At 48.9% G+C, this 23,619-nt stretch overlaps 6 protein-coding genes across 6 annotated transcripts; 2 read left to right on the plus strand and 4 right to left on the minus strand.

Moving 5' to 3' along the window:
- Positions 1 to 861: 861 nt before the first annotated feature.
- On the minus strand, positions 862 to 1,701 carry KY384_008263 (uncharacterized protein; the record flags this gene model as incomplete). Its single annotated transcript, XM_044816752.1, has 2 exons — positions 862 to 1,230; positions 1,300 to 1,701. 2 exons carry the CDS (start codon positions 1,699 to 1,701, stop codon positions 862 to 864), a joined length of 771 nt encoding a protein of 256 aa, XP_044666117.1.
- Positions 1,702 to 8,162: 6,461 nt separating this feature from the next.
- On the plus strand, positions 8,163 to 9,414 carry KY384_008264 (uncharacterized protein; the record flags this gene model as incomplete). The annotated part of the gene is made up of 4 exons (XM_044816753.1): positions 8,163 to 8,495; positions 8,550 to 8,707; positions 8,756 to 9,014; positions 9,073 to 9,414. The coding sequence occupies 4 exons, from the start codon at positions 8,163 to 8,165 to the stop codon at positions 9,412 to 9,414; spliced, it is 1,092 nt and encodes a 363-aa protein (XP_044666118.1).
- A 644-nt stretch (positions 9,415 to 10,058) lies between these two features.
- On the plus strand, positions 10,059 to 11,286 carry KY384_008265 (uncharacterized protein; the record flags this gene model as incomplete). Its single annotated transcript, XM_044816754.1, has 2 exons — positions 10,059 to 10,440; positions 10,490 to 11,286. The coding sequence occupies 2 exons, from the start codon at positions 10,059 to 10,061 to the stop codon at positions 11,284 to 11,286; spliced, it is 1,179 nt and encodes a 392-aa protein (XP_044666119.1).
- A 2,389-nt stretch (positions 11,287 to 13,675) lies between these two features.
- On the minus strand, positions 13,676 to 15,897 carry KY384_008266 (uncharacterized protein; the record flags this gene model as incomplete). The annotated part of the gene is made up of 3 exons (XM_044816755.1): positions 13,676 to 14,196; positions 14,272 to 15,364; positions 15,412 to 15,897. 3 exons carry the CDS (start codon positions 15,895 to 15,897, stop codon positions 13,676 to 13,678), a joined length of 2,100 nt encoding a protein of 699 aa, XP_044666120.1.
- Positions 15,898 to 17,025: 1,128 nt separating this feature from the next.
- KY384_008267 (uncharacterized protein) lies at positions 17,026 to 20,327 on the minus strand (the record flags this gene model as incomplete). The annotated part of the gene is made up of 2 exons (XM_044816756.1): positions 17,026 to 20,062; positions 20,143 to 20,327. The coding sequence occupies 2 exons, from the start codon at positions 20,325 to 20,327 to the stop codon at positions 17,026 to 17,028; spliced, it is 3,222 nt and encodes a 1,073-aa protein (XP_044666121.1).
- A 663-nt stretch (positions 20,328 to 20,990) lies between these two features.
- On the minus strand, positions 20,991 to 23,288 carry CWC22 (pre-mRNA-splicing factor cwc22; the record flags this gene model as incomplete). Its single annotated transcript, XM_044816757.1, has 4 exons — positions 20,991 to 21,418; positions 21,474 to 21,937; positions 21,990 to 22,117; positions 22,179 to 23,288. 4 exons carry the CDS (start codon positions 23,286 to 23,288, stop codon positions 20,991 to 20,993), a joined length of 2,130 nt encoding a protein of 709 aa, XP_044666122.1.
- Positions 23,289 to 23,619: the final 331 nt, after the last annotated feature.

Here is a 23,619-nt window from a genome sequence, read left to right on the forward strand (position 1 = left end):
CTATCGCACTGTAAATGCCTTATGCAATACAGGGTGACATCTCAGCAGCAGGGATGGTAGCATTGAGACATGCGCGACCGTCACTGCTATTTGACCTCCGCTGCTTCATGCTGTGGATGATTAAATTCTTTGTCATTCTCCACCTGGTGCTGGTCTAGAACACCAGACCCCGCTGGTCGTGGCTTTACAACCGAGATGTCAAATGAGAGATGATCCGCGTGTTCTGCTATCTTTTGGGCTTAGACTGCCATGCGGAGAATCGTTGTTCTTGCCAGCAATGCAGTGTTCTGCCGACCAGACCTTAATGCGTGAAAAATGCCTCGATGCGGTTTAGGCGATATGTGAGTTGGTCAGCACCTTGAGCTGAACAAGCCTGTTCACGTGGAAGCCTGGGGAGAATGCGGTGAAAGTTCTTTGAGCTAAACAAGCTGTCGGCATCTCAGCCTAACACGCAGCCGGCTTGCAGTTTGGGGGAAAGTTCTGACGAAAGCGCTTCCTTGGCCGTGCATCTCCGCACAAATGACAGCGGGGTGGTGCCATGTGCTATGGGCATGCATGAAGGTGGCTTGCTTGCTAGTTCTCATTGAGGGGGTGTAGTCGTGGGAAGGCATAGACTAATTGGTTGTACTGCTCAGTGGTATTCTGCCGTCTTATGTACAACTCCAAAAACGCCGCATCGCTCATTCGCTAAAATGCGTCCACACACAAACAAGCGGCCCAGCTGAGGTCGAGATACATGACATTCCAAATCTCCGTCCCCGAAGAATTGAGATCCGCTGGCCTCAATCGTGGCCGTCCATGCCACCAATCCATTAATTGCCTAATAAAGCATGTGCTCAAAATTTCCTCTTTCGTCAACAATCAAAACCCCAGCTCTCCAGAATTGTGCGCAAAGAAACCATCAGGCGCAAATGGGTCAAACATGTCCGTCTTGTGCGGATTCTCTTCTATCTTGAATTGTGGTTGCGAGTGTCTTGATGACGACGATTCACTGACGGATCCTTCGCGGCTGTTGCTGGCACTGTTCTCTCGATATCGCGCCAGCTCGTCCTTAAGTGTTTCAACCTCATCCTGTAGCTTGTTGTGGGCTCCTTCGACTTCGGTGTAGCTTTTCTCCAGATTTTGGTGTTTGGCCTCTAACTGTTCGAGCTCATGCTCGAGATGCTGGACGTGCTTCTCTTTGCGTTCCCGGAACGCGCGTTGCGAGGCTCGGTTCTGGGCTCGGCGGCGCTATACAGTGGCGCGGTTAGCATTGCGCCATACATATAGCCCGCATGCATCGAAAGGTAGGTGACTCACTATGCGCATGTTCGTGGCGGCTTCCTTGTCTTGTGCTGTGGTTGACCGACGTCTTCGGCGGCTGCTGTCGTCGTGGTTGATTTGTGTGAGATCGGTAAATTCAATTGAGTTGACGATGGAGGGTTGTGGCGTTGCATGTTGTTGTTGCGAGCGTAGGTAATCTGGGAATGCTGAGGTCGCCGTGTAGGGGTGATACTGGTTGTCGAGGGTGGAGAACATCTTTTGCTTAAGAGTCAGTGGCTTGCACCGGGGTACTTCGATGCTTAAGTTGCTTACCACCGGAGGCGATGGGCTTGGGTCTGTGGAGATGTCATCGTAAGACGAGACGAGATCTGGCACGTTGGCGAAAGACATTGGTGAGCCGCAGTAGTCTGTACTGGGTACCATATATACTTGGCTCATTGCCATGAGAGTCTTGTAAGATGAAATGCTTGGATGATTGCTTGATATGTGTCGAGGATCAAGAGCGAATGATTGGAGATTCAGCTGTGGAATGAATTGTTCACGAGCTCGAAGGATAAGCTGATGGGAGGCAAAACGTGGTATCTATATAATGATCGCTCTGACACTGTTACACCGCTTTTTACTAAGATACCTCACGACGGTAGGGCAGAAGCGACCATCCCAAGATCGCGTCGATACCGTTGGAGGATAGGCCCCCAAGATCCCGAAAATAGTCTGCTCGCCACTAACCAAACCGCCAGTGAAGGTGGTGTTCGTGCTTGAAGCAAGAGTACATGTCAGCTCATTAGAGTTTAGTATTTCAATAGCCTCAGAGCACGGTATTCCGTGCTCATCTTGCACATTTTGCAGTGAGACACGCTGTCGGGCGCGCTAGAACACTTCAAGCCCTTCCGTGGTCGACGGACAAAGTTCTATACACAAGTCCCTGCATGAGGGCTGGTCTAGCGTCGTCGTCGCTAGTGCCTTGGGTGTTTACAAAGACAATGCATACTTACAAAGTCGTGCGTCGTCGCATCCCATTACCCTTTTCGCTCTAGCGCCGGGCGTACTCCACCACGCCGCTTATCGCCGCAAACTCGATGGCGTTCGTTCCTCTCTATCTTCCCATCAAGTCCTATTTTGCTACCTCCGGCCCCCCCCCCAAGAAGATTCTACCATTTTCGTAAGGGCTGAGTGACGCAGGCATCAACATTCAGTTTTCGAAACACACCCTCCGCCGGAGTGCCAGGACCATCACCCGAGATTGCTTGTGAACTGGGTGCATGTATTTCGCGCAGAAGGCCTGATCCAATCGGCATGCTCATATTCTGTGGCGTTCACTAATCAGGAGGGAGCGAGCTTGACGAGATGCCATTTCTGGCAAATAGCCCAAAGAAACCAATCCATCTCGCCCAGCTCATGCAGCTAGCCGTGACCTAATAGATTGTCCGTCTCGTCCACGTGTGAAGCAAGGATCTGACGGTCCAGAAGTTGGGGAAGGCTCATTTGTCAATCTGTAAGGCTACTGCAAGCCTGGCGCCCTACTTTGGTGTAAGCTCCCTCGTGACTCCCCAGAAGAGGTTCTCATCTTGCGATAGCATTGACGCAAAAAGCTGGCTGCCATGATTCCCCTCATACGGCCCTTAAGCGAAGCCCGCATCGAGGACATCAAAAGCCTACTGGAACACCAACAACATCCTTGGGTTTCAGACCCTACCCTCAATCTGCGCCGATGTCGGTTCGTCAAACATTACAATTCCTTCCTTCATTCAAACTCCAATAATAGGTAGTATGAATCATAGATAATGTCGATATGCTCACAGTTTTAGCAATAGGCTATGTTCAAGTTGCGTCTCGGTCACTCAGCGACCGTGATGAAGAATCTCTCGCCGGCGCGATCTATTAGGTTGTTTCATGAAACATCGCCGGCCATCCTGCGTTGGGGGACAAAGGTTTCGAAACCCCCATAGCACTAGCCAATTTTCGTCATCGGGTTATTTTAGGTGAGGCGCAGGTAAGAGCTGGGCATCTGAAGTTGTGGGGAGGGGATCGCACCATCATTATTATTGCTATCTTTGTCCACCCGGATCTGATAATTTCGTGCAGAATCGTGTGCATGGCAGCCCCTCCCGCAACACCAATAGAGACTAAGTCAAGGCAAAAGTTTCCTTTTACTGAAGCCTGGTGTAGACTGGCGTGCTTGGGCAGTCCAAAAGGGGAAGAAATGGAGGCTGTGGTGCAGCCAAGCGCATCGTGGCTGCCGCGCTAGCGTTCAGTCCCACGTCTACAACGTGACAATAGTCTCGCCGCTGTCATAAGCTTCGATAATACTTTCCGATTGAATGTCCCATCACGGAGCATCCGGGGCCGACAGTTCGAGCTTAGTTGAAGGCTTCATTAGCGCCGAGAATACCTTCCCAGAGCACGTTTTGAGAGCTGAGACCTAAGATAGGATGGGCGGACTAATGCAAGAACATCTCGCTTGAGTGACTGGATCTTGCTCCAACACAGGCTTTGTGACCTTGATTGAGTATGCTGAACCAAGCGCCTTTGCATCATGGGAAATCCTTGAGCAGGGACCGACAATCGGTTCACGCTACCGAAGATCCTTCTGTTGAATAATCTTTGACTTTCGTCGGACAAAGAAACAGTAGGATCGTCGTGGTGGGTGCAGAGAAGGCGTTCTCCAATGATGGGCAGAGGCAATGCGCTTTGCAAGGAGATACTGCCTGAAGAACAACAGACATCAGTAAGATTGTGTCATTGAGTGCGACTGACAGAGTTTTTTCAAGATCAACGGCGCCCAGCTAACCCGCCACATGATCCGTCTAATCTCCTAGGCATGTATCTTGTGCTATCGAGACCTAGAAGAGCATGGGCGGCGCAGGCTCATGGAGCGCCGCCGCTTCGTTTGATTGTAGCCATGCAGTCGGTACAGACAAGTCTCCCCCTATCTTGCCAAAGATGCACGCGCGGAGCGGCTTGCCCAATCATGTAAGTTTGAAAATTTTCGAGAAGTGATTCGGTCCTCCTCGATGTAACAGCGATCAAGGTCAGACGCACAATAGCAGTATCCCCGTGAACTCAACCGTTGAAGGTACGCCTAAATGTGGCGGTACAACGAAGCGAGATGAGAACCTGTCTTTGAAATCACTCTCAGCTTCACCGTGCCTTGTGTTCCTCGCTCACAACGATTAGAGAGCAGCAAAAAGAACGAAAATTCTCAAGTTATCGGCTGAAGACAAGAGAGTCCCTGTACTTTCATAGTCAGCCTTCGAATGCTGATCATTCTTTAAGGGATGGCCGGTGGTTGTACTTTGATGCTACCACCAAACGGAGAACGCCGTTTGTTTCCAAAGCAAGCATTTTTTCAATCATGATTACTTTCCCCCATACCCGCGTTATGCGAATCTTTACGGAGAAAGAGATCACACGCTCTGGTAGCGTGCCTTTTTCAGAGTCGATCATAGGCAACGGAAATTTTGCGAACGTTTGCCATTACTGAAAGCTTAGATATGAAAAATTTGTCTTTGATGTCATAAGTTTTGAATACAAAGCTCCTCCCCTCGAAGAATCTCTGTCTTTTTTTCACAAAAACTTCCCAAGCAACAGCCTGCTCTATTTAGTTTTTCTGAAAACAAAAAAGGCGCTAGTATCAGAGCAACAAGTTGAGCAATTCAGCGGCACTCAATTTCAAAACTTGACGAGCATCGAAATCGACTCTTGATTGATAGGAAGGCCGTATCATTCCTGACCTTGAACCATTGTTCCTCGCGAAAAACACCATAAATATTTTTACTTCAGGCTGGTCTGATGCAATGGAACACTGTCGTTCGACGGGTGTCCTGAGACTATCGCACGAGCATATGGTTGACGTACTAGTTTGTTGGATCTAATTGCGCGCCAAAGTTTAGTTCTATTTTTATTATCCCCGAGGCTGTATGATGAGAGTTAGGGTTTGAAATCATTTTAGTAGGGAAAAAACGCTGCCTTTGAATCAAAGACTGTAGGTGATCAAAACCGTGGGCTCCGATACTTGCCACTTCTACCGAGGGCCCATATTCACAATGAACAAAGTTAATATACTCACAAGATTTTTGACTAATTGGCAGAACTTACACCCCACAGCCTCGTCCTTAGTAGTTTCCAGATATGTAGTCCAAGACTTGTGCACCTTCTACAATCCCATTGATTGAAGCAACGAAGGCCTGGTGTGCTTCGTCATGTTTGACATAGTAGTCTCGATCCTCTTCGTTCTCAAATTCGACTACGAATGCGTGCGTGAAGCCGTTCTAAATGCAGGTCAATATAGACTGATACAAGTGTATCACTCATGAAGATGAGACGACGCGGACTACCTGCAAGCCCTCCGGACTATTATCCTTGCCTCCACTGACTGATTTGAGGTACGTTTCCCTTTTGGTGGGGTCGGTGCATTGGTCTATGAGACTGAGCATGCGATCACAAACCTGCACCATTGTATTTAGACCTATTTTCGGTCAAAGAGGAGCTTTCAGCTTCTTACATTGCGAATAGCTTCGTCGTCAGCTGATGGCTTGAATTTGAACTGAACGATGTGTATCAGGGTCATCGTCGGCAGTTCTGAACGCCACCTGGTAGTATGATGGAAGAACTCTATCTCCGAAGATGCGCAGATCGCCAGCACTCGGAAGTATCGTTAGACTACTGCTTACACTTATGATGGTGTTCTGTCATTCAAGGCGAACACCGAAAGTCCCCTAAATACAGCGCAAGAATAACCCCTCAACCCCTGAGTCTTGGCAAATCCCTTCTCCCGTCTGGTAGCGATAAGAAATAGCCCCACCGAGGCAATGTTTGATAGAAGGAAGCAATCAGATTGCGGTGTTAAAGGGCAGAAAATGGCGATATGCGCAACAGGTATCAAAGTCTTTACCTTAAGGTTTAGGTGTTGCTAGGGAAGGGTCAAAGCTCGGAAGCTCCTAATCAAAGAGTGACGTACAAACAACTTTCGATATAAAGGACATGCCATGCAATGGTAAGCCACAGACAGACACCAAACTCGACAACTTGCAAGGTAGAAACGACGGGGATCACTCGTAAATTTTTGAAGTTATGTCCCACAAATCGCCAACCCATGGCTAAAAATCGATTCTGATAAATGCAAATGACAGCGGCTTCGTCTCGCCGTTGGCTTGAGAACCGGTTTCAAAATGTGCGAGTTTCGCACCGGCCTGCAGCGCAAGTTGTATATCCTGACCGAGGCAGAAAATCAGGAACAGCGTTGGCACAGACGGTTCGTACAGAGGGACCTTGTTCTTCAATGGCTCCTGGCTGGTACACTATCGCTGTCAATATTGTACCTGTAATGTGAACCGACCAAGATAGTCAGCTCAAAGATGCAGAAGAACTATTTGGGACTGGCATAGATCGAATTGAATAAGCATTTTGCCATTGCAGAAGCAGCGTCGAGCTTGAGTGAACGCAAGAGCGTAAACATTTGTACACATCGGTCTCGGTGTCACAGACGATCTGTTCGAAGGTCCCACATGCACCTAGTACTTCAAGCCGACAAAGACTCTTCAGTCCAGGCGAGCTGATAGAAGAGGCAGCTGCAAAGCCCTTACGTATCTCAATGGCCGAACAGGAGAAATCCTACAGCTCTTTCTTTGATTCCAGAACGAGGCACTTGACTCTATACTTGTGGATCGGCTCGGACATTCTTGAGGCTCATGGCCTTGCGTGTTGAGATTGTCATAGACGACCAGACCGGGTACACCAACCTGGGAGATGTAACGAGCTTCCAACATGATAAGACCATTGTTTCCACGCACAGCTCGATTGAACTATGCGCCGACTCCTTGCAATAAACGTTGAGAAATGCGCTTTGACAGGCGGCGCAAACTCGGCGACAAACATGGAGTGAAGGTAGTCAAAAAAGGGACTCAGTGAGCCAGCGGCAGGTGATGACGGGCTTTCTGGTACATTTTATCATTGGGCTGACGCTATTCTTCCCCAGTCGCAAGTGAAACAACCGCTAGCAAGGATCAAGACGATCTCTTCTTGGGGGTCAATTTGACGATAGTACGTAGTGACGGCAGGCGAAGGAAAGATCATAGCACCGATTGAGGGCAATGACAAGGTGGAGCGCCTCTTCGAGATATGACTGCTCATTGCTTATCAAGAGGCACCAATGCAGCTTGAGGTTGCCCTTTTCAACGCTGTCAATTCGTAGGTCGCTGAAGTCTCGCTGGTGGTCGAAGATCTTTTGGTAATAAGCATTTGCGATTATCCCGTTTGCTCTTAGTGCCGCTGCTTAGCTTGATATTTCAAGAATAGCCCCGCCGAATAAGTCACCTCCCACCAAAGCTGACCCAGCTCAGGATGGCATAGTAGCAGACACGGAAAGGCTTCTGCAAAACATTAATTAACCGTCTGCGCCACTCTCATCATGGGCTTCACTTTCGTCTAATGCGGACATCCGTCTAGCAGACCTAAAGTGATCCACCTTGACATCAGCCTTTCGCTTGTCTAATCCTGTCTACAAAACCATTACTTGCAAATCATCCGGTCAAGAGCTTCCTAACCCTATACATGTATCTTCCGTAGACGCGCCGTCATACTACCCACCTGCACTTGCCGCAAACTTCGGATTCGAACCTACCACCGACATCAGTGCCTCCCAGGCCATTTTCACATCTCACCTCGCAGCGAGACAGCCTTATGCTGCATTGCTTGCTTTGACCCGCCAGTATCAAGGGAAGGGCAAGCGCGTTCCCTTACGAGAACATATTCCCGTCGAGTGTCTGAGCAAGCCAACAGGATCCCAGGTATGTCGACATGACTATTTCCTCTTACACTGCCGCACTATATTCCCCAATCCTTCCCCTATGCCATAGATTGACTGATATTATCGTCATGCATAGACTTCCACGACCGCGATGGTCTTCAACATGTGTTTTCCAAAGTCAGGCGCGAGTACCCTGGCCCGCTCAAGTGGAGACGATGCTAAACGGAATATGGAGATTGAGAAAATCATACGAAAGGATAAGAAGAATCAAGCAAGGCAGGTCAAGATTCTGCTGCTGGGTGCGGGGGAGTCAGGGAAATCTACAATTTTGAAGCAGATGCGCATCATTTATTCGGAGGGATTTCGGTTGGATGAGCGTAAAGAAGTGCGCCAGGTCATCTTTTCGAACATGATAGTCGCATTCAAGATCATTGCAGAGGAAATGAGAGAGCTCGGGCTGGAATACAAAAACGCAAAATCTGACGTTTGTGCCCATATGGGACAAGGGCTATGATGTCTGTCGCTGACGACTGAAAAGGACTATGAAGCAGTTATCGGGAATGCTTCTGATATTGGGCCAGACGAACCATTTCCAACGCAATGTTTACCGGCCATGAAGGCCCTGTGGGTCGATGATGCCGTTCAGCAGTGCATCAAACGTGGTAATGAATACGCACTTCATGACAACATACAATAGTAAGCGGCCTATCTTTTGACCACGAAGCCTTTACTAAAGCTCCTCAGCTACTACTCTAATATTGACCGCCTATTCTCACGAGAATACGTTCCCAATGATCAGGACGTTCTTCGCTCTCGGCTTCGCACCACAGGAATTACAGAGACGCTTTTTGAGCTGGGCCAACTAAATTACCATATGTTTGATGTTGGTGGCCAAAGATCTGAGCGAAAGAAATGGATACATTGTTTTGAAGGCGTTCATTGTCTCATGTTCGTTGCAGCGTTGAGTGGGTATGACCAATGTCTTGTTGAAGACAAGACTGCGGTACGTTATACTTCTATGAACTTGATGTACTCACTTCTGATTATTCGTGATACAACAGAATCAAATGCAAGAAGCCTTGCTCCTATTCGAATCCATCATGAGTCTTACTTGGTTCAAGAGCTCATCCATAATCCTATTCCTGAACAAAACAGACCTTTTCAAAGAAAAAATCCCTGAAAAGCCTGTGAGAGATTATTTCCCCGACTACACTGGCGATACCAATGACTTCCAAGCCGCTGCTGGCTATTTCGCCAATAAGTTTAAGAGCTTGAACCGAACAGAGGATCGAGAGATCTACGTGCATTATACAAACGCTACGGATACCAACCTCCTCAAGCTCACAATGCAGAGCGTGCAAGACACGATCATCCAAAGCAATTTGACGACACTGATCCTGTGATTGATGAATCGATTCCTACCGTAAGTTGACGACTGATGCCCGTTAGGCTTTGACGACCTCCTTCATGATTTCTCAGAAATCAAATCCCCCCGCCCTCTGCATCTCGCCAGCGCTCATTTATTAGCGACCATATCCATCCTCAGCGCTTGGCAGCTTTGCCAAAACCAGAAGCCCAGCACCTCTTATGCCGAAGCATCTACAACTCCAATGATAGCGGGTTTTGACGCTGGAGGAAAATATCAACGTTACGTGAATCCATTGCGAGGGGTTGCAGTGCAGCAGAGGGGATATTTGTAGACGATGTAGAGATATATATCATAGCCTCAGAAAACGAAATATTGGACTTTTGAAAACTTTGCTCGACCTCGATCGCGTATGCTTATCATCTGTGTGTCGGTTGCCCTTCAAAACATATGTTGGAACAGCCTTTTACGGTAGAGTCCTCCGAATGCGAAGCATGCTCGCAATATAGCGTCCGTAAAGGGTCCTTCGCCTGAGTGCTGCCCTAATTATTCTACTTCTAGAACTAGCGCCACAATAGCCGCGCCCCGAAGGCGGCCAGCGCTTCAAAGGTTGATAACTGCTACCTGCTGCTTTGACATTATATAAATCCCTTCTTTGTACACATCAGAACGAGGCCCATGATGTTAGCTCTCTACTCGACGGAGATCGCTCGCAGAAGTACGTGGACTTGTCTCGCCTGCTCGGCGTTGGCCTTAGGACCTCAGCGTCCACCGATAGCAATATCGCAAAGGCACGGCTCCCCACCAGTACACCAGAGAAAACACTCCTCCTCAAAGGCTTCCAATCCTCCCAAACATGACCTGAGAGCACTTGCAAATGCCACAAAGGCTCCCGCGGAAGATCAAGAAAGTGCAAAACATTCGGAGCCACAACAAGCCGCCAATTCCCGTACTCGGAAACGAAGGCTCAAAGGAGATTCCATAGAGCCACTTCTGAGAAGCAGCGGAATCAAACAAGTAACCCTTCCCGCTGTCCCATCGACACAGCAGATACAGCCTCTCGGTAAGCGCTGCCGCCAAGCCAGCCTCCTGTCTGCTCTAATGCTTTACAGACATTCAGCTTGCCTCGTTCTTTTCCCAGCATCGACCACTTTCTGTCCCTCATATCATTCCACCCATTGCAACAACAGATGGCCTGTCAAATCTCTTCATTTCCGACACATCTTCCAATTCAAAGCATGGAGAAGTCATACAAACGCTCTCGTCGGCGGTCGATACTCTTGATCAAGCCGTAGCACAACAGGAAGAGTCAAGGGCACCTGAAGATCTTGATCTCGGTACCGCCATTACTCAACTTCTGTCTTCGACTACTTCGGAGAGCAATGTTGAGTCGCAGACCCAACAAATCAACATGTCAGAATTAGCGAAGAATTTCAGGCCTTTCATGCCACCTCCGCCACCTGTACCTTACGCAGCGATGCGAGAAGCAGCAAAAAAGACAGTCAAGGAGCAGAGAAGGCAGACACAGAAAACTGCATGGAGTTCACAGTTGACCGTATACGTAGATGAACACCCGAGTGGTGCGCTGACGTTCAAACCCCACTTCACCCCACTTGTTCAGATCCCAGTAACATCCAAGTCTTTATCGGCCCCAAAGTACGAGAAAGCAAAGGAATACACGTCTCAACAGTTACCCGGTTCATCATCGCTGCCTCGGGCGTTCCTTAACCGGATGCTAGACAGACAGGTTACATATGGAGACCGTGTTGAGCAAAAGTTTGGATATAGGACACCGACTTTGCAAGCGCTTAGTGTAAGAAGGCAAAGAAAGTTGAAAATGAAGAAGCATAAATACAAGAAGGTGATGAAACGGACGAGGAATGTAAGGAAAAGGATTGGCAAGGTTTGATCTCTTTCGTTGTTCGGCAAATGAGGCATCTAGATTCGACTTTGTTTGGATATTGGGAAGGTTGATGTCCAGGCTTCAATGAAAGAATTTCATATGAGAGTTGGCATCAGGGGTAGCCTTGAGGCACAAGCTTACACGCCCCGCGACATAGCGACTTCAAATTTGCAATCTCCCTGAGTTCAGCGGCTCTTCAAATGGTGAGTCTGTTACTGAGACCGATCATTCATGGGGCGTTTTTAGCGGCCTCACGATAGCTTCGTTGCGAGGTATCAATCATATTGTTAATGTTACGAATCTATCTTTTCGCTGCATTATCCTTCCTCATTACTCTACCGTGTCCAATTTTTGTACAGAACGTTGCTGTTGAGGCTTTGACCGTCTTCAAAAGGTTGCTCCTTTGTGAAAAATCGGGTACTGCGACTCGCAGCATCAAATCCAAATCATTGCATTGCCAGAGACTTGTGCCAATGGAAGACTATGAATGGATATCAAACGGCCTAATCCCTGGAAAACTTGACGTCGGGTATTCACTTGCACGGCTACCTATGTTCAATACAGACTGGAAGGGAAAAAAGCAAATTGACCTATCCGTTTTAGCCATTTGCATCCAGATGAAATGCTTCGAGAAGGACTTAGGTGTTCTTGTCACCCAGGACAAAAAAGTCTGGACAGCATAACCACATCTTTTGTGACGTCTCATTGGAGCGCTGGCCCCAGGAATTGCCCTAGCCTGCAGCAGCTCCACGCATTACTTGCCCTTTTCAACCATTTCAAACGCAAAACGTTAATATATGATCATCTTAAACAAGTGAGCAAATCGCCAGAGGACCATTGTGAGCCTATTGGGGTTTCTAAGAAAAGATGCGGTCACGCTTTCGCTACTTCAATTACTGGCCAACGCCTGTTCATTCACTTTGAGAACGATTAAAAGTGAATGAACTTTACTGCAGTACCTTCCTACCAAAATATTAATGAGGGAAGAAATTACTTTAAGAACTTAAGTAATCTTAGACTATTAAATGTAAGTATACTTTAAAGTCGGCATATTAACACTGGAGGTGTGATTCAATATTTAAGACGTTTGAGAATACAGTATTATATATTTCTAATTCTTAGAGAAAAATATACCCTCTAAAATGCCTTTTATAATCTTATGCTAAAGATTTTCGCTTTTTCAAATACCTTCAAATATAAGTCCTGCCTGCAACTACTTTTTTGTACTATAAGCAAGTCTCTCCCATTAAATAAAGATTATTATCCCAGACTATCTACATCAAAGCCTTTCTTGATACTAACTGCTCTAGCATAAAAACATCCTCTCTTGCCCCATGCTTCCTGCCTTCATTGACTTCTGGTGACTACTCATTGTCCACGGTCATCCAGCTGCCTCTAAGGTCTACAGATGATCTCCAATATGCCCTTCTTGCAGAGCTTACGATTTACAGTATGATCTTTACTTATTGTTACCTCCTCCGAGAAAGAGTATTTGTGCAATGAAGGGGACTACGCATACCATTTCTTCTTGATGACTTCTTGCATCTCATCACACTGTCGTCGGGAAGCGTTTATCGCCTTTCAATCCACCTATCACATTTAGGTCAGGGTGATGTGACCTGGGATATAATATTCACGTGGATCGACTGACATACCGTCACGCTGATGGCCAAAAAGGCTTGCGTTCTTCTATTAATCATTGCCCCTAAGCATACCACTCAAATTATCGGCCAATTTGTTCAGTCAACACTGGATAGACTTGATATTTTGAGCCGGATTGATGACTGCCTCACCTCTCAGCGGCCCACAGCACTGCCTCTCACATACTATTCATCGTAAGATGTCACTCAGAGTATAGAGGCTGTGGGCGAGATATTTAGGTTTTTCTACTCATGTTTTCCGTGTTGGATTCTCCGCCAGCTGCTTCCGAACTATCACTGCTAACTTCCAGTGCGTACAGTTGCAGTGCTGTTTCTCATTCAACTTATTGAGTGCACGTAGCAATATGCAATATCAAGTCATAACGTCAGCGTCGAGTGTCATGAACATTCGAACGAAATCAGTCGTGAAGGACGTAAAATCAAATCAACCAATTGTCGATCAGCAACTTTCATGTATTTTTTACAAAACCGTTGCTTCTTCGCCAGACTCCATATTGGCGATCTCGTTTCTCGCCTGCCTTCCAGATAGTTTTATGCACAAACTTGCCGCCCACCATTGATATATTAGACATGCTTCCAAGTCATGACTACGCCTGTCTCCCTCATTCAAATCCAGGGATGTAGCCCACCCATGATTCGTGGATATCATCCAAACGCCCAGGACTCCGTGCTTCTTGATGCAACGATAACCTACTCAGTTAATAGTCTCAAAAGGGAATATTGTGTATAATCGGTCAAGTCGCAACCGCCGTTGAAGACGCATTGCCATTTATCTTGGTATCATTCCTCCTGAACTCATCAATTTCATCAGATTGCACTCCATGAGGTTTCTCGCTTTCGTACTCTGCAAGCTTTTGCTTGCAGTCGTCGACCTCTTTCTGTAGGGTCTTGATATAGTCAATTGCAGCTTCGACAGTACTGGCTTTACTGTTACTCTGCTGCTGCGAGGATCCTGTCATCATTGCTGCCGCTCGTTCATTTTCTTCCATTGCTACCGCAACCTTACCGTTTGGCTGTGTTTGCGGTGTGGTGGGCGGTAGAAGTGACGCTATTTCCTGTAAAGCAGTGTTTATGCGATTTCTCCGGCCTTGCTCTGCAATTTTATGTGAAGTTCGTTTCGAGGTCAAATTTGTCGACAAGTTTTCCGGATACGAAACTCCAGGGAAATGGGTGCCTTCAAGAATATTCTGATAATTCGATTTAGAAGCAAGTAAGAGCGCAGACGTTTCAGCTGACACCGCAGCTAGGTCACAACCTAGTCAGCATTCGAGCCATGCAAAAGCAAGTGGGATGAAAGCTCAAGCAAGAGGTACAGCAAGGAGCGACTCACCTCCTTCGGGTAATAGTGGCTTAATACCTGGAGATATCCTAGGCCTCAGAGCAGGACTCGCCTTTTCGCTATTCAGGTTGCCACGTTTTTTCGAAGCGTTGCCTTTAGCTCGACTGTCACTCTGCTTCCCAATCCCGACAGCTCTGGGAGATGTGATAGTGCTGATTGCAGGACTCGGGAACGACGAGCCCGTCGCAGTAACAGGGGCGCTGACGGGACCACTCCGAATGTTCAGCCCCGTTGACCCATTTGGTGTGCCATGGTCTCTGTTGGCCTGGGCGGTATCTATAGATTGTAGCGCTGGCTTTTTATTCTCGTTGACTGCTGGCTCAGGAAGAATGATATCTTCGATAATTTGCTCCATGTCCGCTTCTGCGATAGAGACCTGCTTCTTCAGACGACCAGCTTCCTGTCGTTGTTTCCCAGCTTTGCCGGCTTGCTTGCGAATTCTCATCAACGAAGCTGGAGTAGCAGGCTCACCATTCTGATCAATATGCAATTGGGAATCCACTTGTACGCCGTTAAGATATGGCGATTTACTTGCAGACTTTGATCTAGGCGTAGCCGGTGGAGGCATGAGTATCTCTGACAACGATTCTGGAGACACGGAATCTGCACCGGAGCTCTCGTAATTATGGGTGAGAGAGGATTGGCCGTCAGCGACAGCAGACATGTTGCTGGCTGTCTGCTTCTTACTAGCCTGTTCAAGAACACCTGCGATTTCTTTTGCAGGAATGACTGCGCTTGTGGGTTGCTTCTTCTTGCTCTGCGGCTTCATGGCTGGAGATCGTTTAGGCGCGCGTGCGGGGACTTTGGCAGAACTTGACGAAGTCTTCCTTCTCGATCTTCGCATAGAGCCTGGTGTGGAGGTAGATGGTGGGGCAGGGTAATCCAGGTTGAGGTCTATGGGCGATGTTGTGTTTGAGGTATCGGAGCCTCGAATGCTGCTGTAGATCGAGCTGTGGGAGATTTGATTTTGGGCTTGTAGAGCCGGGGACGTCAATGGGCTGAAGGGTTCAAGCGGAGCATCCGTATAGCGATATTGCGTTTCCAGCGGCGTCACCGCAGGGGAGATCAACGGTGTGAAATTCATCTATATGACATGTGAGCTTTTGCCACTTCTCGGGATGGCATTCTAACCTGTTCCTCCTGTTGCCGTCTTAATTGTTCATACATGTGCTGTTGTTGCAGGACTTGCGGGTCCATGCTCGTGTGATAATGCTGCATCCGGCCAGCATGTAGCTCCATGCTGTCCGGAGTGGGAGGAACCATATTCTGCGGGTGCCAACGCTGTTGCTGCAATCTTGCCACATCATGTCTCTGTGTATAATAGGCGTTGGGGCCAGTTGGTATAGGCTCCTGACAAAAGTCCATCAGAGGCATTTGACTCATCGTTTGCGACATCTGGCCTTGATCTTCCACCCTTGACAATGCCGAAGACCCCTCGGAGGGGCTCCCCATCGTCGTTCCACCATTTTGAGGTATGGCGCTACTACCAGATTGAGTTGTTGGGACTGTGTCGGCGAAGGCAGAAAAGTTCAAGTCTCCAAAATCGAGAAAGCTGGCAAAATCATCTTCTGGATTGGAGACCATGGCGGACCACTGCGAGGTTGGATCTTGGTTCATTGTTGAAAGGTTCAGAAGAGAACTTCCATCGGCAAATGCCAGTCTCAATGGCGGCAATTGCCACTGCGACGACGAGGCCAGGCACAAGGGATTTTGCGAGTTCACAGACTGCTATTGCTGATGTCGCATAAAGTCTGGATCTTCATTGCGGTTGCCGATTTGTCGGTCAGAAGTGGACTGTTATGGGCCGCGGGTGGCAGACTCGCGGGGTAAAAGATTCACATGTACGGACGAAATGGAATGAAATGGATGTAGAGGCCAGTGAAGAGTTGTGTGCTCGCAGCGTAATAAGGAGGAGTGTCGACGGTCGACCTAGGCGCACACAGGAAGGTTGCAGTTGGAGGGTAGACACTCGCCAACGTTTAAAGCGTCTGAACTCTGAAGTGGAGTAAGAAGGGTAGAAGTCGGACTAGCTAGCTGTGCGGTAGGTGTCGATGTCGATGCGCCATAGCAGCGCAATAATTACACGAGTTGACCAAAGCAAGGGCCCTGGCATCAGTGGCATACCTTATGAGCCGATGACAAGATCCAAAACTAAAGCACCAATCAAAATGGCTAACGTTGGCCGTCTTTTTCAAAGGGCCTCAAAGCGTTCATGATCGGGTGGGTCTGTGTGGGGGTCAAGACGCGTTGGAGGCACTGGAGAGGCCTCCGGGGGGCTAACTAGGGGGGCCATTCGGGGGGGTGAAGGGGGTTTGTGGGCTGGTGGTCATGCTCGGGATGATCTCATGGGACTAATGGTCACGCCTCCGGGGACGATGAAAGAGATGGTGTGCATCTCCCCGCACTATCAGAACTATAAAGATCCCTTCTTGTGCTGGGCTAAGCTTACCCCATTCTTAGCCTTCTTAGGACGAATACAAGAACAATCAGGCGAAGGCCGGCTCTCCCCCATCCCCAGAGAAGCTAGACACCCTGAAGCATTCAATTGTTTGGTGCACAACTGAAAACCTAACCATACTCTCGTCCATCCGATACTGATAGAGTGATAGACTGACCTTCTATCCCCCATACGTCCCCTGTGAATACAAGTGCGATGCCTGACCAATTGCTGAAACTTTGCCCCGATGCTTACTCTAGAATGTTCAAGTGCTGTATGCCAAACAAAGGTATCCCTACCTCCCATATTTACACCCGCTCATGTGCGAAATCTACAAACTCGAGGTCGTCTTCGAAAAAATCCCCATTCTCATTCGCCGCCGCGTCTACCTTTCTCTGTCGCTTGCGCCGTGTCGTAACCAAAATCTGCTGTTCGTCCTGCACATTGCCATTGCCTTCGTCTTTGGAAATGTTGTCCATCTGACCTATTAGTCCCCCGTCAGCATTGCTTTCATCTGCCTCATTCGCGTTGCTACCAAGGCCAACTCTGGTCGCCGCAATCTCGTCGCCAAACACCCATGGTGCTCCGTCAGCCTCATAACCTCTGCTCTGTTGAATCTTCTCGCCATCATAGATGAAAAAGTTGACCCGTCCATCAGTATGAAAAGGTTGGTATGGCGCATGAGTCTCAATCTCAGCATGTGACAAGGGATGCACACTCTGCTGCGGCCCTCGAGAGTTTGGCCGATCTTCGAGTGCACGCCAGAATGAGCCAGGCGACGGCGGTCCTTGCATCGCCCCGGACTGACCTCTATGTCGCTTCGGTATGGAATATTCAGAAGGCTTGCTGCCCAGCGTGGAAGGACGGCGTTTGGTAGCCTTCGAATGATGGCTTTGACGGATCGTATAGACTCGAATGTACCCTGAGCCCGTCACAGCAAGGGACAATTCATCTCCAGCTCGTTGGCTGAACCAGCTGATGCATCCGACCCCAACAGATCTCGAGGAGCCTGGCAGACTTATTCTATTTTCACCCAAGTGTCGCAACGTATTGACAGTCCCAGTCGCTGCTGCTGTGAATGATCGATTGATACTTGCTGCCACAGTTCTGCCAGTTTGAGCGCTAGCTTGTGAGGCAAAGCCGCCAAGTGCAGCGAATGAACTGCCTGCACCTGCGTTCGTCTTGCCTGTGAGCATTTCAAAAGTGGAATTAATGGACCCGCGAGAGGACTCTGGCTGGGCTGATGCAGGTTCTTGACTGGTCGACCTGCCATCACCGCCGACATTCTTTGCGGAGGGCTGCACTTTGCGCACGGGAGGCCAGACAGCAGCGGTGGATGGTAAGCTGTATGCATGGACTGTACCGTTGTCACTAACGACAGCCAATTTCCTACCGTTGGGAGTCGTCCAAGCAATATCTACAAGCCGTGCTTCCGTCATTCGAGTGAAGCGAGCCACTTCTCGAATACTGGGACCTTTGATAATGTCTGCTAGACGGCTGATCTCTCCATGAATAACGCGCGTGAGGTCCCACACCTGCTGTATATCCGCTTTGGTACTGGCTGTAAAGAGCAAGAGGCCGGTGGGAGCAAATGACATAATGCTGCACCCACCTGGAATCGTAAAAGTTGCAATTGGCTGCAAAGCATTCGCCTCCTTCAAATGCTGACTCTGTGATAGCTTATCAAGATCAATGACGGAAACCAGCGCTGGGGAAGTTTTCGTTCGTCCGCCTGTATGCTCCTGAGCATGGGTTGGTGGGAAATGTTGAGCGGATGGATTTGTAGTGTGACTACGTGGAGGAGATAAATTTGGTAACGTAGCGCTGGGCTCAGTTGGCTTTGCCCAATACCTGCTCCACGCTTGGAGGCCCTGTTTACCAACCCACCGAGCTCCTTTCACGAACTCTTGGGTGGCATCGCGTGCCATTCGATTCAACAAGCTCTCTGCTTCCGGCATGTCCAGCTCACAAGTAATCGGAGGCTCTGCAAGTGAAGCGTGTGTTGATTCTCCAGGGAATTTCCGACCCTGCGTCATACCAACCCGGCCGTGGATTGAGGTCTGAGAAGAAGACGCAGGAGAAGAGACAGCAAGCCAGCGCGCACTGAGGGAGAGGATGGGTAGGCCTGCCGGTGTTTCACGGTCATCGTCCTCAGACACGTGTCCCGATTCACGTGAGGACACAGACATGCTCCTGATCTGCTTCGACGAGATTTTCGTCCAAGTTTTTCCGATGCATCGGAATCCAGAATTCTCAAGATCTTTGCTCGAAGAAAGCCTCTCGAAGACAAATACTTCACCGCTTACGCCTGAGCTAATAATGACGAACTTACCTTGGGCTTGAACATATAAGCCCCCAACGGGTGGTGGTGCATTGGCCTCGGCTCCATACGCTAGAGGTTGTGACACTTCAATCTTTGGGCTCGAATAGAGTGTTGTGATATACTCGCCTTTGCTGAGAGAGTATATATCTACTGTCGTCTGATAGTATTGTATATCAACATCTTCCAGAGCTTGGAGCATGGATTCTGAGGGCTCAAATTCATCATGAGTATGTTCTTGAGTGTCGTGCCCTATTTCGACGCTCGTAGGTTGGTACAGACCATGAACGACTACAGCCACCAGTGGATGCATAGAAGCTTTCATGCTTTCTGCAGGAAAGTATGGCAAGGTTGTGGCTCCAATGACTTGTCCTCGTAGGCCACTTAAGTAGCCAATGGGAACGAAGTGTGACTTGTTAACGTTGTAAATATCAAGACCACAGTCACATCCGACAAGCAAAACGTCTTGCTCTGTTGAAGGATTGTTGGGGCCTGGGGAAGATAGAGTATCGAATACATAGCACTGGCGACCTCTTGGAAGGACTTTTCCTGCATTTGCCCTGGCGATTCCAAATTCCACATCCCGGCTGGCAAAGGAGTGTGCTGGGGGCCGATTTACCAGCGTAGGGTGTTGGGTATTAGTAGAGTACATCGACGGTGGTCTAGCATTTGGTGGTGAAGCCCCCGAAAGCCCGCTAAAGGCTTGGTACTCAGGCTTCCGGTGATAAGGTTGACGATAGGCATTCCTGGGTGATGTAGGAGGGGAGGCATGGCCAAAGCCTCCCCGGCTCCCTTCATATTGAGTGGGAGATCCAGCTAAGCCAATGGCTCTGCCATGCGGCGGACTACGGCCATAAGGAACCTTTCGAGCCCAATCAGCGGTCGAGTCTTTGGGTGAGCTGGATCGTTGCTCTCGAGTAGAGTCGCTATATGCCTCTAGAGAGGGGTCAAGATTGCTAGTCAAATCCACTTGTGGAGTGTAAATGGGATTGTGCTGTTGAGAAAGCAGAGAAGGCGGCGAGTTCCTGTGTGATCTTGGTATTAGTGAATCGGACACGACGTATTCAGGGTGCTGGGATGCCTGGGCTCAACAAGGATGACCAACAATTCCTGAGTCGCTGATGTGTGTGTATTGGTTTCCTCCAGTGTCTGACCGGTCTTCTCATTTCTTCTCCTGTTCCTTCCTTGACTCCTGCGAACCGGTGATCTTTTCCTAGGTTGTTCTTCTGAACCGTCATCAAGGTTGAGGAGGTCCTGATCCAACTTTGTACGCTCTGATATTACGGGCATTCAACTAGACGACCAAATGACTGTATCTGTAGAAGAGAATATACTCGTCAGACAAAGACAGCTTCCAAAAGATGTCGGGCAGCTCGAAATGGTGATACGGCGTTGAACGAGCAGCTGACACTGGCACTAGCTGGTGTAGATGCCTAGACCTGACCTAATGGCTCCCCTAAACGTGATATGTGAGCACCTCTATCCTGATAGAGGTCAGGGTCACGAGTCAGGAGCAAGCGAGCCAGCTCTGAGTGGGAGTTGAAGCTTGATGCAGGGTGGCAGCAACAGGGCTGGTTGTTGCCAATTACCGAATCGGGCTGCCGAGACCTTGAGATGGGCTTAATGTTGGAGCTCGAGGCCTCTCTGACAGGGATTGACCGGGCAAAGATAATGGTGACAAGAAATGAGCTCAACAGCAATGATGTACGCGTTTAAAGCAAATGTGGAGGCTGAAGTCGTGAGAAGTACTTTGGAAGCTTTAAGAGCTATCGGAGCTACTGATGGTACTAGTGGGGTCAGAGGTGGGATGAGGGGCAAACGCTACTTTCGCTTTCCTACTACCCTGTTATGTCCCTGCAATTTCTGCTTTTTGACAATTCGATGGTGGAGCTTTCTCATGCGAGCCTGTCAACTGCTTGTCGGGGGTCTGACCATTATCCATTCCTATCTAAGTCACTTAGCGTCGAGGCGGGCGGTCTGACCTTGAAGCCAGAGGCGGAGGCGGAGGACTGCGTTGTCCACGAGTTGATCTTGGCGGTGGGCTTCGGCTACGAGACGAGTACGAAGCACTGCGTTGTCGCTGACGTCTTGGTGGAGATCGGGACCGAGAAGTATATCCAGACGAAGAGTACGATCGCCCTCGACCATTCGGACTTCTTGGGGTAAAGGAACGCTCCCGCCCTCTTCCACTCTTCCTGGGCGGTGTGATTGATCTGGTGTATGATCGGCGGTGTCTACCCTTGCTCGAGTCTCTTCTTGGGAGCGTGCGCAACCTGCTGGGCGAGCTCTGTCGTCTGCGTTGAGCTGGAGAAATGCTTCTGTCACGCTGACGCCGATCAAAAGAGCGGGAACGGGACCTTGAACGCGATCGTGACGAGCCACTATAAGAAGAGTATGAAGAGAAGCTGGATACTGATTCCGAATCAGAGTCTTCACGTGCGGCGGGCATGACTGCAGCGGGTGGTGGAGCACTCTTCAAATGCTCGCGCATATCCTCAGTCAACGCTCCCATGCCAATGCTGGTGAAATAATTGATTGCAAAGCGAGTATTGCGGGGGGTATCAGTTGGGAATAAGCCCTCAAAATGAGACCGCATGAGATCGTCTTTGAACCTCTTTTGAACCTCAGTCATACCAAGTTGTTCCGTCATGTCTTGAACAAGGATCTTGAGAAATATACGAGAGGAGGAGGTGGTATCATCCTCGCTCAGGGATACGACCTGAAGAATCTTCCAGGAGATGGCGTCGGTCGACAACATGTGACCCCAGAATTTGGCATTATTCCGCAATTGTGCGGTTTCCCGCCTGTGTATCGTCTCGTAATTCTCAGCAAAAGCTTGCTCGAACAATTCGGTCCATAAGCGATTGAGCTTTGCGAGACGCTCTCCAATGAGTCCGTGACTAAGCCTTGTTAGCAAGACAGACATCAGTCAAATATACAATCTCTACGTACAATTTGGAGTAAGTTTTCTCCTGGCAGCACACCTCAACTAACATCGAGACCAGCTCGCTTTCCTTCTCTGGCGGCAGGTTGATTTTCAAAAGTTTGTGTGTGGCTTCGTCAAATGTAGAGCTTGACATCTAAAAAGATTTTCGTTTTAGTCTTCCCTTCGTCATAAGAATGTTTCGAATATGCACTTACTATTGTGAGATAAATTGTCCTTCTCAGGTTGACAAGATCCTGATTAGTCTGGTCTTTGATTTCCATTTCTCGCTCCTTTACAGCCTCCTCACTGTCCTCGCTGGAACCTGACTCATACTCTGCATCATCGTCCGAAGCATCTGCCTCGCCAAGAATCTGAGCTTTTAGCTTTGCGTAAGCTTCTTCATTCAATTCATACTCTGGATCATAGCGGAAAATGTTCGCGGTATCTTGAGTGTTCAAATCATCTTCTAAGCCTACCCGGTGTTCGATCAAGTCCTCCTCTGGCAGGATGTCAAGCGATTCTGGCACAGCTGGGTTGTCTTTATATTGATCTTTGCGTATCTGGAAAAGTACCTCAATGCTGTACTGTTGCCTCTTGTCCAGGTCGGCCTCGTGGAGTAGATTTCGAAATTGGTCGTACACAGCAGTTGCTATTGGCTTGTTCGCTTCTTCTAGATGCGCCCCAACTTCTTTCATTAAGCCCACTGCGATCTCTACGCTGTCGTCCGTCGGCTTGTTGAGAAGTAAGAGTAAACATTGAGCTGGTAAGAGCTCGCTCACAACATTGAAGTTGCACAAGTGCGCAATGAATGCGGTGGACGAAAGGCACACGGCCTTGTCGTTGCGCTTGAACGCTTTCTTGAACTGTGACACAAGTCGATGAAGGAGTAGCTCACCCACTTGAGGTAATTTCGTATTCACGATAGCTACTAGACAGGCGTAGATCGGAATGAAAGGTGTACTCGCTGCTGAAGCGCGCATGACACTTCGTGCAAATAGACCTTTTCCCCGGACAAGGTTCTCAGCAAAGAGCTCCGGTACAATGTGCTTTATGTTCGACGTATTGATTTTATTCACCAAGCCGTTGACGGACTTCTTGAGTGCTTCCCAAGCCATACGCTGATACTCCTTGCTGCTCTTGTCGCTGCCGATCTCTTTTTGGAGCTCTTTAAGTCGTGCCGGGGGGACATATCTGCCACCACTTCTAGCATTTAAGAGCTCGTCGTATTCTTTCTTTGCAGCCGCTTGCTTCTCTGCTTCTGTCCTTGGGGGTTGTGCCTCCCTTCTCTTCTTGAAGCGCTCAGTGAGTTCCTTTTCACGAGCCATTGCTCGCTCGTAGTTCTGGCCATGGCCATGGCCATGGCCATTTGGTTCGGGCTGAGGAGAAGGAGGTGCTGGTCGGCGGCGATTCGGAGAGGGTGATCGAGATGGTGGTGATCTTTTGCGGGGGAGGTTGGACGAAGTGGAATATGAGTCTTGAGGAGGTGGGGTGGGAAGACGGACTGCAGACAGCATCATGATCGTTCAGATGATGATTAGACCACGCTTGACGGTGAGACTACACTTGTTTGTAGTGCTTTCATTTGAGAGACCCAATCATGCCAGCGTTCAGAACTACTGAAGTGCCATCTTCTAAGCTGGCGCATGAAAATGGGTC

The sequence above is a fragment of the Bacidia gigantensis genome (genome assembly GCF_019456465.1).
Source record: "Bacidia gigantensis strain McMullin 20006 chromosome Unknown contig_295, whole genome shotgun sequence".
NCBI lineage: Eukaryota > Fungi > Ascomycota > Lecanoromycetes > Lecanorales > Ramalinaceae > Bacidia > Bacidia gigantensis.